The sequence below is a fragment of the Periophthalmus magnuspinnatus genome, chromosome 8 (assembly GCF_009829125.3).
Source record: "Periophthalmus magnuspinnatus isolate fPerMag1 chromosome 8, fPerMag1.2.pri, whole genome shotgun sequence".
NCBI lineage: Eukaryota > Metazoa > Chordata > Actinopteri > Gobiiformes > Gobiidae > Periophthalmus > Periophthalmus magnuspinnatus.
Genome location: NC_047133.1, coordinates 15,786,320 through 15,799,334, shown reverse-complemented (window position 1 = coordinate 15,799,334; position 13,015 = coordinate 15,786,320). Strand labels below are relative to the sequence as shown.

Sequence of the window (13,015 nt, the reverse complement as noted above, 5' to 3'; positions counted from 1 at the left end):
TCTCCTCTCCTCCCCTCTCCTCCTCGCTCCTGCTCACTCCCCTCTCCTCCCCTCTCCTCCCCTTTGGTCTCTCTCATCCCTCCTCCCCTCTCCTCCTCGCTCCTGCTCACTCCTCGCTCCTCTCCTCTCTCCCTCTCTCTCCTCCACACGTCCATGCCCCCCTCTCCTCCTCACCCTACCCTTTCCTCCTCTCTCTTCTCTCCTCTTGGCGTTGTCAGTAATTATCTTAACCATCTCATATTGATGTAACTGTCAAAGAACATATGAGGTTCAATACCGTCCCTGGATCTTGGCATTTTCCTGATTTTCTCGTACACTTCCATATTGCACTTCCCTCTTGAGCTTGTTAACGTTAGCGTCCAGGCTTCAGTGTTGAGTTACTCTGTTAGGGGCTCTCTCCATCTAATGAATAAGCTGCAGTTGTATTGATTGTTTTCTGTGCCTGAAGCTCGGAATGTCTCATTCAGTCAGTAATTATCCCGATCCATACAATTTCCCATCAAAATGAACCTCGAAGTGCACAAATGTCTTACAGGGTCATGTTTAGGGACGCACCGAGCCAGGATTTTCTGTTTCAATACAGTGTTGATACTTCGGCTTTAAATCTCTGCTGATCCCCGATATCGACCAATACCAGAAAATATACCGTAAATTTCGGATTATAAGCCGCTACTTTTTTTCCACGCTTTGAACCCTGCGGCTTTTACAGCAGTGCGGCTTATATATGGAATTTTACTGGATAACGGCCCCTGGGGGGCGCTCTCTAGCTGTAAACGTAAAAGTGAGACAGACGTGGGGAAAGATTCTGCTCTGAAGAATTCACTAGTTTTGATTTTGAACGATCATTTTGCGCATCATGAAATGGATATGATGCAGTTTTTAAGATAAAGAAACAGAAAGGAAACAGAGCAGGGGTCGGCCTTTAACACGCAAAGAGCCATTTGGACCCACTTTCCACATAAAATAAAACACTGGGAGCCGCAAATACTTTTTGACATCTAAAATGAAGATAACACTGTATAATAACAATAATGTAACGGAATAATGTAGGTTTTACTTTCACGGACAAGCCTTCTACACGTGGCAGATAAATATGGCAAAAATAACTTAAGTGCATAAAAAAATACAACTCACCAAACCGCTGCATCATGCATCGCGCTGATTATGTGATTATGTCTACTCTACTCCGCAGTTTCTTTAAAAAAACAACAACAAAAAAACTCGTAGCGTATCGTTTAATCCCAGGTGCTTATTCTCCATGTGCCAAAGCAGTTTTGAAGGTTTCATTGCCTTATTTGCTTTTCCCGTATGTTACGCAGAGCGGACTCTGTGCGTGAGTCACCTGCAGCGACAAACCCAGATTTTAAGTAGGCATTGTCTGTTAAATTTATCTTTCTTTTTCTTGGAGATCGTAGTCTCCTCTTCTGGCTCCTCAGTTGTCCTTTCCCCCTTTGTTAAAAGCTCTCCAAAGACTTTTGTTTTGGCTCATTTTCACTCGCTTGTGGCTCTAGTTTTGTGCGTCGTGTCTGATGTGTTATATGTGAAATGTCATCGCGGAGACAAGAGCAGATAATATACTTGCTACTACATCAAATAGATTTCTGTGGCGATTTCCAGCAGGATTTTCATGATACATCTACGGACGAGCTTATTAGTGTGTCATTAGGGACGGGCCAAAGTTGCTCCTGACCCCTGTGCGCACAACGTCTGAAAATCAGGGCTCTTTACGCAGGACTGTGAGCTGTGTCTGTGTCAGTTCCCAAGCCACGCAGAGCCGCAGTATGAGGCTGAAAGAGGCGCATACGGCTCCGGAGCCGCGAGTTGCCGACCCCTGAAATAGAGCCACTGCACGTAAGCTCGACATCAATGAATCCAACTTGGTCAATGTAAAAAGACGACAAAAGTTTTCAGAGGAAATAAAAGCAGATTTTCCGTGTTGGTGCAGCTTTATTTTCTAAACCTGCAGATGTGTTCATCCCGTGTTGTTGTCGTGTTGGTGCCAATTTTCAGGCACAGTTTAAAAAAAAGCGTGTCGGTGCACCGTCTTTCTGTGTAAATATCTCATGTTACAATATGAAAACCTGCGGCTTTTATTCAGGTGCGGCTTATATATGTACAAAATTGATTTTCTCTTCAAATTTAGCTGGTGCGGCTTATATCAAGGTGCGCTCTATAGTCCGAAATTTACGGTAATGTATTTCCTTTAAACACAAACAGTGTGAGGTGAAAAATGATCCAAATGTGTTATAACTATTATTTATCATTTAAGGTAACAACAGAACAGCTTTGAAGAGTATTACGAGGTGTTTTGGGCCAAAATTGTCCTGTAAATTGTCTTATTACACCAGTTTACCAGTTTAATATTAGTATTGTATCGTTTATCAGCTATATTTTCTTCACCAATATATTGTACTCAGCAGAGACCACAGACTGTGTAAAGAAGTGGACTGAGTGTGATGTCAGCTCCAGTCAAACGAAGCTCATCAAGGCTGGTAACGCCCCTTACCGCCCTCGCCGCTAGTTTGGCAGGGGATGGGCGCTTAGCAACACTGTCAATCAAACCTGTTGCTTACACTGATGGGAGGGAGCTCAGGGAAAGAAGGTGCCTGATTTGTCTGTTATTAATGTTTATATCGTGATTTACAGACACAATAGTGAAATAAAAACCTGACAGCAAGAGTTAAGGAGACAGTTTGGCAGTGTAAAGTGAACTGGAGTCGATGGAGCTGAAAGTGCGCACATGATCACTTCCTATTTGGAACGTGGCAGCTAGCAGGTTAGGTATATCCATTTATTTATACAGTCTGTGGTAGAGATAGACCGATATTTCCACTTTTTATTATATCAGGTATTTAAATCTCCAGCACAAGCCAATATTTAATCATCTACCCTAAAGAGCACACTTAAAGCTTTACTTGAACAAGAGCGAAGAAATAACTGTATAAAACGTGACTACACAGCTCTTATAGATTTATAGTAAAAAAAAAAAGAGGTGTGCGTGAGTTTGTAGTAAATTTCCATTACAGAATTTTTAAAAATCTAAATCGGCTTTACATATCCACGCAGAAATATCGGCAGATCTTATTGGCTATTGGTTGAACTGAATTCTAACCAATCGGTATCAGCATCAGCCATGAATAAACCCACATTGATCAATCTCTAGTACTCGGACCTGTCAAAAGAAATTTTGGGGACCCGGGACGACAAGCCTCACATGAGTACCCCCCCCCCCTTCTCTAATGTAAATGAATAGGAGGAGAGTCCGGGACAACAGACCCCTTTTCCCCTTCCCCTGTCGACTCCCCTCATCGTACTTCAGAATGTAGTTATGGTGACAGTCCTGCAGATGCCTCGCAGTCCCAGGAGCACACGAGGGAGATTGTCACACTCTTTAACATAATGGAGTTGGTGAATCATGTTAAAAGCTCTGGTGTAAACGTGCTCCTCCTGTGTCGCGTTTACCGGACTGAAGCGCTGACATGTGGCTCTTTGTGTTACGCTGATGGATGTGCGTCTGACTCAGAGGCAGATCTGCAGATGAATCAAACCCAGAGTGAAAGGTGCAACACTCGGCGGAAGCGTCAGATGCAGAGGGTTTCTGCTGCATAATCATGTTTTATGATGTTTGCAGCCTAATCGTGTTGTATGACGTTCTTATGTAATGTTTCAGATTGTTCCCGGGGACCCGCTGGATAAGAGTATCGTGATCCGGCCTCTGGAGCCGCAGCCTGCGCCGCACTTGGCCCGAGAGTTCATGATCAAGACAAGAAGGCGCAAGGTAAAAGCAAATATACAAAACACATATTTATACTGTTACAAAGCACTAACATCTCCATGGAGATGTACATAAAGTATATTAAAGGGTTATAAAGGGTTGCCATGATTTTCTAACTGCATATATTTTGTGTTTATTAAGTTTAGGCATTTTTGTTGCTCAAAATACTAAAAACAATTTTACTAAATTACTCTGGTCTGAGAAATGAGCGGCTCATTACAGACTCCCCAAAAGTTATATAGTGCAGCATTGAGAAAATGTCCTTTTAATAATCTATTTTCAATCTAAAAATAAACCTGCAGTGCTGAATGGTGAAGACGTCAGATCATAAATTGGCAATACACCTGTCCTGAGGTTGTGAGCTCAAATCCAGCTCATGTTTAGTCTTAAAATGTTTGTATTAACCTGCTCTACATAATCCTGGGATTTATTTCACTATTGCCAAGTGGCCGCTCCCCGCTAAGCCAGTGGTGTGGGCGGGAAGGGGCCTTACCTTCAACAGCCTCACTCTGACTGGCTCTATGATACTTGTGGTCAGAATTCCAAGAATGGAAATCTGCTCCAAATTGACCCCTATAACTGCTGTAGCCTCGATAATCTTCATTTGTAGCTGAACGCTGTGGGTGACGTCACACTCACTTCTTTATAGGCAAGTTTATTTGTACAGCACAATTGGTACATAAGGTAATTCAAAGAGCTTCACAGAGTAAAAAATCAAAACAAAAATAATCATCATAAAATTAACTTGAACTTGAAAAGTGCAGAATAAAACCCTTTTCAGTCATATGCACAGCTAAAAAGAACCGTTTGAGTCTGGATTTAAATGCTTTAGCCCCACTTCAGCCCTGCTTTAGTCTGTAGAGTGTGAGGTGGTTCATATGACTTTAACATGTGGGAGATGTGCTTTGGTGCTGGTCCATGTAGAGCAGGGGGGTCAAACACATTTTCACCGAGGGCCACATCAGCAAAATGTCTGTCCTCAAAGGGCCAGATGTAAAATAGATGTAACTACTTTTTAATTTGTTAATGAACTGTTTCTGTATTTATTACTTATTCAAGTTTCAAATATTGCACATTAATTTGCATAGATGTAAACATATGGCTGTGTAACGATATATCTCTTGATAAAACGACATGTTAACCTTTTAATTTACCATGTCGAGGGCCACATAAAATGATGTGGAGGGCCACATTTGGCCCCCAGGACTTGGGTTTGACACATGTGATGTAGAGACTTGTCACAAACAGAGCTGTTTTAAAGTCTATTCTCTGAGCCCCAGGAGCCAGTGTCTGTGTACAGTCTGTGATTTAACCCACAGCACAAACGTTGCAGGTGGTTCTGTTCTTTATCGCGGTCCATTAACAGACTAAACGAGCTGCCAAGTTCGATTTGACCATGAAGATTGGTAATATCTTGTTGTTTTTCTTGTCCAGGGTTTGAGCGAGGACGTGAGCATCAGTAAGTTCTTCGACGACCCCATGTTGTTGGAGTTGGCGAAACAGGACGTGGTTCTCAACTATCCAATGTGAGAACGAGTCAGAAGTCCAGCCGCTGTCCTCCTGTAAGTGGACACAGGACCACAGGAAACGTATTCATACTTTGCAGCTGATGTCATCAACATTCTCTGGGGTGAGACACTAACTGTAAGCACTGCTCTGTCTGAAGCTCTGTACAAATCAGACTTTAATCTGAGTTTTGTTTTAACACAATCTGACCAGAAAGAACTGACTTATCTGAACTGCAACAGGTGTAGCCATTAGCATTTTTTGAGTTTTCAGATGATCTTAAAAGTCTGAGAACTTTCAAGATCGTTAATGCTAATGCAATGCTAACGTGTGCATTGTGTTACCATGGTAACTGCTGAACAGTCCACCATAAACATCCATGTAGAACTCCCCCAGCTGAAGAGTCATAATTGTGAAAGCCCGTTTCTTTTTGTCTTGTATCTTTATTTTTATATGTAAAAAAAAAAAGTGATCTGTGTGTTTTGTAGAAGAGCCTTTTTAAATAAACTGATGCCGTTGAATATGCCCATGACAAAATAAAAAAAAAATTACAAAATCATGTATTTCAGTGACTTTTTTAAAAGTTTCAAACACTATTGTAAGTGGAAAAGTGGTGTCCTCCATCTTGTCCAAAACACGTCCCTATGCCGCTGGTAGACCTGAGACAGTAGATGCTGCATTTCTTGTGAATAACTTATTTCAGCAACAGCTACACTTTTTTAAAGTGCACTGTGTAACTTTTCCTGGGTGGGTCTGATACCTGCTTGGTTCCATGAGATGTTTTCACTCTGCCTGATCTGTTCACATTTATCGGTTCACGTTACCTGTTTTGGATTACAGGTGTATTTATTTCAAAAATACCCTAAAAAATCTGTTCTGCACAGATCTGACTCGTACCTTGCTCTGGTGGTGTCTCCTGCTTGTTTCCATGACACATTGAACGTTAAAGGGCTCATAATAGTCTATTTCCTGATCTGTGTTCTAATGTGTCCCCGTCACAAACAGACCTGGAGGTGTTTTGTTTCGCTCATCGTACACACAGATGAAGCGCTCTTTAAAGTCCTGGTGCTGAGTCCGTGGTTGTGAGGTCGTGTCGTCTGCTCGTGCTTCATGTGGGCGGAGAGTGATGGACACACGGGCGAATGGGAGGAGGCAGGTGCACGTCCAGATGAGGTCACATGGTTAAAGAAAACACAAGCAGAGTGAAGGGGCAGGTCAAAGGTCACAGAATCAACAAGACAATGTACAGCAAGAAAGCTAAAAGTCAAACCAAGGCTATTTTTAGGTTCAGGAGGTATTATACAGAATTATAATTTTTTTGCGTTCTACCGTGTTCTAAGTTTTGTTCGCTCATTAAAAACATTCCTGAAGTGGTGTTAGATGTCGTCCATGCATGTTTGAGTAATTTAGCGATCTCTTCCAGGCCCTATTCAAACCCTCCTTACAGTTAGCAGTATAAGTTTGTACGAGGCTCCGCACACAAGCCTACATCACCCATGCTCCCACACGGCAAATCTCTGTAAATATACAGAAACAAGATACAAAACTGTGCACTATGACTTAACAAACCTGATGTGATGTGCAGTAGTTTCATTAGTGGGAGGTACACTGATTGTGTTGCGATACTGCTCTGAAGGGGGAGTGACTTAGCGCGGGAAGCATAGGGAGGGGAGACTCGGAGTGTCAAAAATGAAACTGAAACTTATAAAACATGTTAATAAGTTTTTTTTTGGTTCAACATGACATTTTCAAAACAAAAGAAACCTGGAAATCTAAACATGTTACGTGTTACCCCGTAGAGTAGTAGAAAGTAGAAAAAAAAAAAAAATTATTACTCTTGTTAAAGGAGCACTGTGTAACTTTTCATGGAGATGATTGATTTGCATGGAATTTTCCATGGTATTGCATTAAGCTCATGGAGTCACAGGTGATTGTAAAAGACTAAAAATGCAAATTTGAAAAGTTCTCATTTCTAGTAAATTTCTATAATGTTTTTTTGATAATCCCCAAAAATATCCAGATCAGTATTGACCAACCTCATCTGTAAGAATGCAAGGGACTTTTATCAACTGTAAAATGTGAAAACGCCTGCAATTTAATAAATGCAGGATAAGTTTAGTGCCTTAAGATGAGTTTAATGCCATACTGTGGAACAAACCCGAACATCTCTTTATTTCCGAGAGAAACCCGAAAAACGTCTTTATTTCAGAGTGGAGTGTTCAGCCCTGGTCCATCTCCAACACGGCTCCAGTTCAAACATCACTGAGCACATCGACTCATCCAGACGTCAGACCAAGTCCTTTCTCAAGTCCCAAGTCGAGTCCAGGTCGTTTGTTTTGAGCTTCATGTCATTTCAAATCCTTAAAGTACTAAACCCATCAGCATTTTTGTCATTTCTAAGCTTTTTACATTAAATTATACTATTTAAAAAAGTCATGGTCACAGACAGACATGACAATATCCAAATCTCAAAGTGTGAGACTGAGATTTCTGAGGGAACAAAATTGTATATAAATTGTACACATAAATACTGAAGATTTAAAAGTGGAGCTGTAATTTCATCTAAAATATTGTATTGGTCAAAATTCATCTCCCGAGGCTCTGTTATTGTGGCTGTGTTTCTATGAGTGGTGTTTTATGGACCAAAGGGCAAAGGTCAAACCCATTGTATTTATAGCTCGATATTGTAGTTGCTCGATGGTTTATCCCCGGCCGTTTGCGATGATTAACAACTGATGTCAACACGAGACAAACGAGACCGCATAAAATCTGCTTTATACAAACACTGCCATATTTCAAACTATGTAAAAATCAATATTGCACGTTCTTTCAAATGTTCCAGACCTCGGCGAATTTAAAACGGAACACTGAAACTTTAACAGACCATTACCTCGCTGTTATTTTTAGATGAAATTTGGTAAATGTCACATTTTATACGGCGCTTATCCACTTTCAAGACTCTCAAAGCTCTTTACATCAAGAAACCACACAGACACTGGGAGTGAGGGGGTTAAGTGTCTGGCCCAAGGACACAACGAGCTGGAATCGCACCGCCAACGATATATGACGGCATGGGGAGTCAGTTTCAGTCATTTCAGTCCTGCACTAAACACTCAAATGTTCTGTGTTCATAAATGTGTGTATACAAGCTATAGGCCCAGCACTGGTTAAGTGGTTAGCCGGGAGGTCGCTGGTTCGAACCCCGCTTGGACCAGTACTTGTTCCTGTGTCTCTGGGCAAGAACCGTCACATTATTAACATGGGCTGTATCATAGTTCAACCTGTACAACTGTTCATGTGAGGAAGCTGTGATGAAGCCGTTTTCATCATAAATGCAAATGCTTCACTCTTTTACTCAAACTGCAGACAGAAGGATTTGGCTTCATAGTGCTGGAGCTGCGTCGGTTCATCGGGAGCGTCCTGTGATGTCCGCTCTCTCCTCGCCGTCTCCTTCCCACGAGCGTCTGAAAAAGGGCGCTCTCTCTAACCTCTGCCCGCCTACGCCCGCTCCAGCAAATAAACCTCACAGGACAGAGCTGACATTAAGTCCAAATGTCAAAGCGGCTGAAGCCCTGTCTGCCCCTGTTTGCCCCTGTCTGCTCCTGTCTGCTCCTGTCTGCCTCTGTCTGCCTCTGTCTGCTCCTGTCTGCTCCTGTCTGCTCCTGTCTGCTCCTGTCAGCTCCTGTCTGCTCCTGTCTGCCTCTGTCTGCCTCTGTCTGCTCCTGTCTGCTCCTGTCTGCTCCTGTCTGCCTCTGTCTGCTCCTGTCTGCTCCTGTCTGCTCCTGTCTGCCCCTGTCTGCTCCTGTCTGCCTCTGTCTGCTCCTGTCTGCTCCCGTCAGCTCCTGTCTGCCCCAGGACACTTCAGCCCAGTGCATTGTGGGAGAGTCCTGCACTGATGAGGGCCTTTACAAAAGACAATTCAATTTACAAGATCGTTTGTTCAGATTTTGAATTTTTAACTGAAGCTGAATTTTTAAGTATATAGTTTCAATGTGTTTAAAATTTCAAAATAAAAAATTCAGAGTGTAAAATTTGCAGAAAAGATCCAAGATGTCAAGGCAAAAGTGATGCTATTGTGACTGAGGAAAACAGGCTGTTTCCTATTGGCCATTCTCTTCTATGGGCGGGGTTTACAGTTCAGGAATCAAAGCAGTGAGCTGTAACTGTAAACCTCTGTGATATGTACACCTCTGTGATGTACATGTCTCTGTGTTGTACATGTCTCTGTGATGTACATGTCTCTGTGTTGTACATGTCTCTGTGTTGTACATGTCTCTGTGATGTACATGTCTCTGTGTTGTACATGTCTCTGTGTTGTACATGTCTCTGTGATGTACATGTCTCTGTGTTGTACATGTCTCTGTGATGTACATGTCTCTGTTGTACATGTCTCTGTGATGTACATGTCTCTGTTGTACATGTCTCTGTGTTGTACATGTCTCTGTGTTGTACATGTCTCTGTGATGTACATGTCTCTGTGTTGTACATGTCTCTGTGTTGTACATGTCTCTGTTGTACATGTCTCTGTGATGTACATGTCTCTGTGATGTACATGTCTCTGTTGTACATGTCTCTGTGATGTACATGTCTCTGTGTTGTACATGTCTCTGTGTTGTACATGTCTCTGTGATGTACATGTCTCTGTGTTGTACATGTCTCTGTGATGTACATGTCTCTGTTGTACATGTCTCTGTGATGTACATGTCTCTGTTGTACATGTCTCTGTGATGTACATGTCTCTGTTGTACATGTCTCTGTGATGTACATGTCTCTGTGTTGTACATGTCTCTGTGTTGTACATGTCTCTGTGATGTACATGTCTCTGTGTTGTACATGTCTCTGTGATGTACATGTCTCTGTTGTACATGTCTCTGTGATGTACATGTCTCTGTGTTGTACATGTCTCTGTGTTGTACATGTCTCTGTGATGTACATGTCTCTGTGTTGTACATGTCTCTGTTGTACATGTCTCTGTGATGTACATGTCTCTGTGATGTACATATCTCTGTGTTGTACATGTCTCTGTGTTGTACATGTCTCTGTGTTGTACATGTCTCTGTGATGTACATGTCTCTGTGATGTACATGTCTCTGTGTTGTACATGTCTCTGTGTTGTACATGTCTCTGTGATGTACATGTCTCTGTGTTGTACATGTCTCTGTTGTACATGTCTCTGTGATGTACATGTCTCTGTGATGTACATGTCTCTGTGTTGTACATGTCTCTGTGTTGTACATGTCTCTGTGTTGTACATGCCTCTGTGATGTACATGTCTCTGTGTTGTACATGTCTCCGTGTTGTACATGTCTCCGTGATGTACATGTCTCTATGACGTACATGTCTCTGTGATGTACATGTCTCTGTGATGAGTTGATGAGCATGTCTCTGTGCAGCTCGTGGAGGGGGAGGAGCTGCATGTGTGAAGTGCGTGTGCCTTGTGTTTGTCTCGAGGCTCTGAGACGATGGCGTGGCTCATTCTGGCTCTGGTCTGAACACAGCCCTGCGGCTCTTATGACAATCTGTGCTCCCACTGCTAAATATAGAGACATGCTGACACTGTATTATATATGTGTGTGTGTGTGTGTGCGCATGTCTCTGTGTGTGCACGTGTGTGCATATGTGTGCGTCTATGTGGTCAACTGGGGCACTTTCGCTTCCTGCAAAATATGGCCTTAACCTTTGACCCTGCACCTCCATCTTGCACTAAAGCGTTCCATCCATCACCTTCTCTACCTCCCTCTGAGCGTCTATGGCTCTGTGACGTAACAGCTGCACTGACTGAGAGGCAGAGTCTAGAGGTTATGCACAAGTAAAAATAGTAAAGTACTGTACTTAAGTATACATTTGAGGTATCTGTACTTTACTTAAGTACATTTTGCAGCGTGTACTTTTTACTTTTACTTCAGTACATTTGAGAGCAGTATCTGTACTTTCTGCTCCACTACATTTTTGAACTGGACTGAAAAGTAAAAGTACGTTTATTATTGTGTGAGACCTGCTGAAAAGGCTGAGGGTTTATTTTTAAAACGTTCAGTTCAGAATTTGAACAAACAAAAATATACAAATAAAAACAAACAAACAAAAAAACAACAAAATTCGATTCAGTTGTTTCTGTTGAATAAAATTGAGCACAAAAACTCCTCGTCCACCCAAAAGGTCAAATAGAACTGGAGTGCAAAAGTGATGTCATATACAAAATACCCTTCATGCCTTAATAAAACAAACAGAGGGAAACAGGGAGGGCATCCAGTGCACGGACAAAGGGACAGAGGACAGAATGTGAGAAGGAAATGGTGAAGGCAGACACACGAGCAATAAAACAAAACAACCAACTCAAATCGACCATTCTGGATCACTGCTAAAGACAGCACCATGTTATGGACAGGGGCAGAGGCAAACAGAGGACAAATAGAGGACAAACGGGATACACAGGACAAACAGAGGACAAATGAGCCACAGGACTTTAAACCGGGATGAGGGCCCTTTTTACTCTTACACACCTGAGATACTGTCCTGAAGTAGTCAGTCCGCAGATGGCGCTGTCGTCCTATTTCCACTGGTAGGAAGACAGCCCCAAAACCTGTTTAAATCAGCTGACCAATCACGACACAGCAACATCACGTGACCACTGTGAGGCGCTAGTGAGCAGTTCAAACTGTCAGGGATGAAAACAAACTAAACCTTGGTCTGGAAAAAGAAAATGCAACAAGCTCACGCCTGAAGAAGCCCACACACCACATGTTGAGATGCAATGCTTAAAAATCTGGATGCAGATGGCGAGCGGCGGTAAGCAGCTCCGAGCTCCTCGTGAACATGTGATGGCTTTGGTGACATTGGCTAAATGCTGACTCGACCTTCACCGTTTGGATTGGTGCCGTGCAAAGGCGGACGACCGGCGATTTGTACGAGTGTCACGGCTTTGAGCAGAGTCCAACTCCAGCCGACTTTAGACTTATGTAACTAACGCATCTCAAACTGTGGAGCGAGGACCAGGCTCTGTCCACGCAACAAAAATCTGATTATAATCTGATTTATCAAATTATCAGATTACTGAAACACAGAGGTGGAATGTAACAAAGTAAAAGTAGTAAAGTACTGTACTTGAGTATACATTTGAGGTATCTGTACTTTAAGTACATTTTATAGAGTGTACTTTTTACTTTTACTTGAGTACATTTGAGAGCAGTATCTGTACTTTCTACTCCACTACATTTTTTAAATGGACTGAAAAGTAAATGTATTTTTATTAGTGTTTGAGACCTGCTGAAAAGGCTCAGGGTTTATTTTTAAAATATACAAATAAAAACAGAAAAAAACCTATTAATTAAGTTGTTTCTGTTGAATAAAATTCAGCTCAAATCTTTATTAAAATCACCACATTTGACTAGAACATTTAGAACATTTGATAATTTATTATAAGCTTATTACTTTCCACTCCACTTCAAAAATGTAGTGGAGTAGAAAGTACAGATACTGCTCTCAAATGTACTCAAGTAAAAGTGAGTCCTGCCCCCTGAGCTCCAGACAGAGTCAAACCCTTTGTCACTTCAGACCTGGGCCCATGTGACGCCCGAGGAGACAGTTTAAAGGCCCATATTACACAGTTTTCTGATCTAATGCTGTTCCCTCCTCAAAAACAGGCCTGGAGTTGTTTTGTTTCATTCACATTTTTGAGGAACACTTTATTATCAGTCCTTCTACATCTCCAAAGCTCAAAATGCTCTGTTCCACCTT

At 42.1% G+C, this 13,015-nt stretch overlaps 1 protein-coding gene across 1 annotated transcript in view; it reads left to right on the top strand.

Annotated features, from left to right (window-relative positions):
* eftud2 (elongation factor Tu GTP binding domain containing 2) overlaps window positions 1-5,815 on the top strand; it is a 28,431-nt gene extending 22,616 nt beyond the window's left edge. Inside the window, exons 26-27 of the mRNA XM_033970846.2 lie at window positions 3,671-3,778; window positions 5,210-5,815. Of these exons, the coding sequence (XP_033826737.1) occupies window positions 3,671-3,778; window positions 5,210-5,305 (204 nt within the window). The 3' untranslated portion in view covers window positions 5,306-5,815. The remainder of the gene's footprint in view (window positions 1-3,670; window positions 3,779-5,209) is intronic.
* Window positions 5,816-13,015: the final 7,200 nt, after the last annotated feature.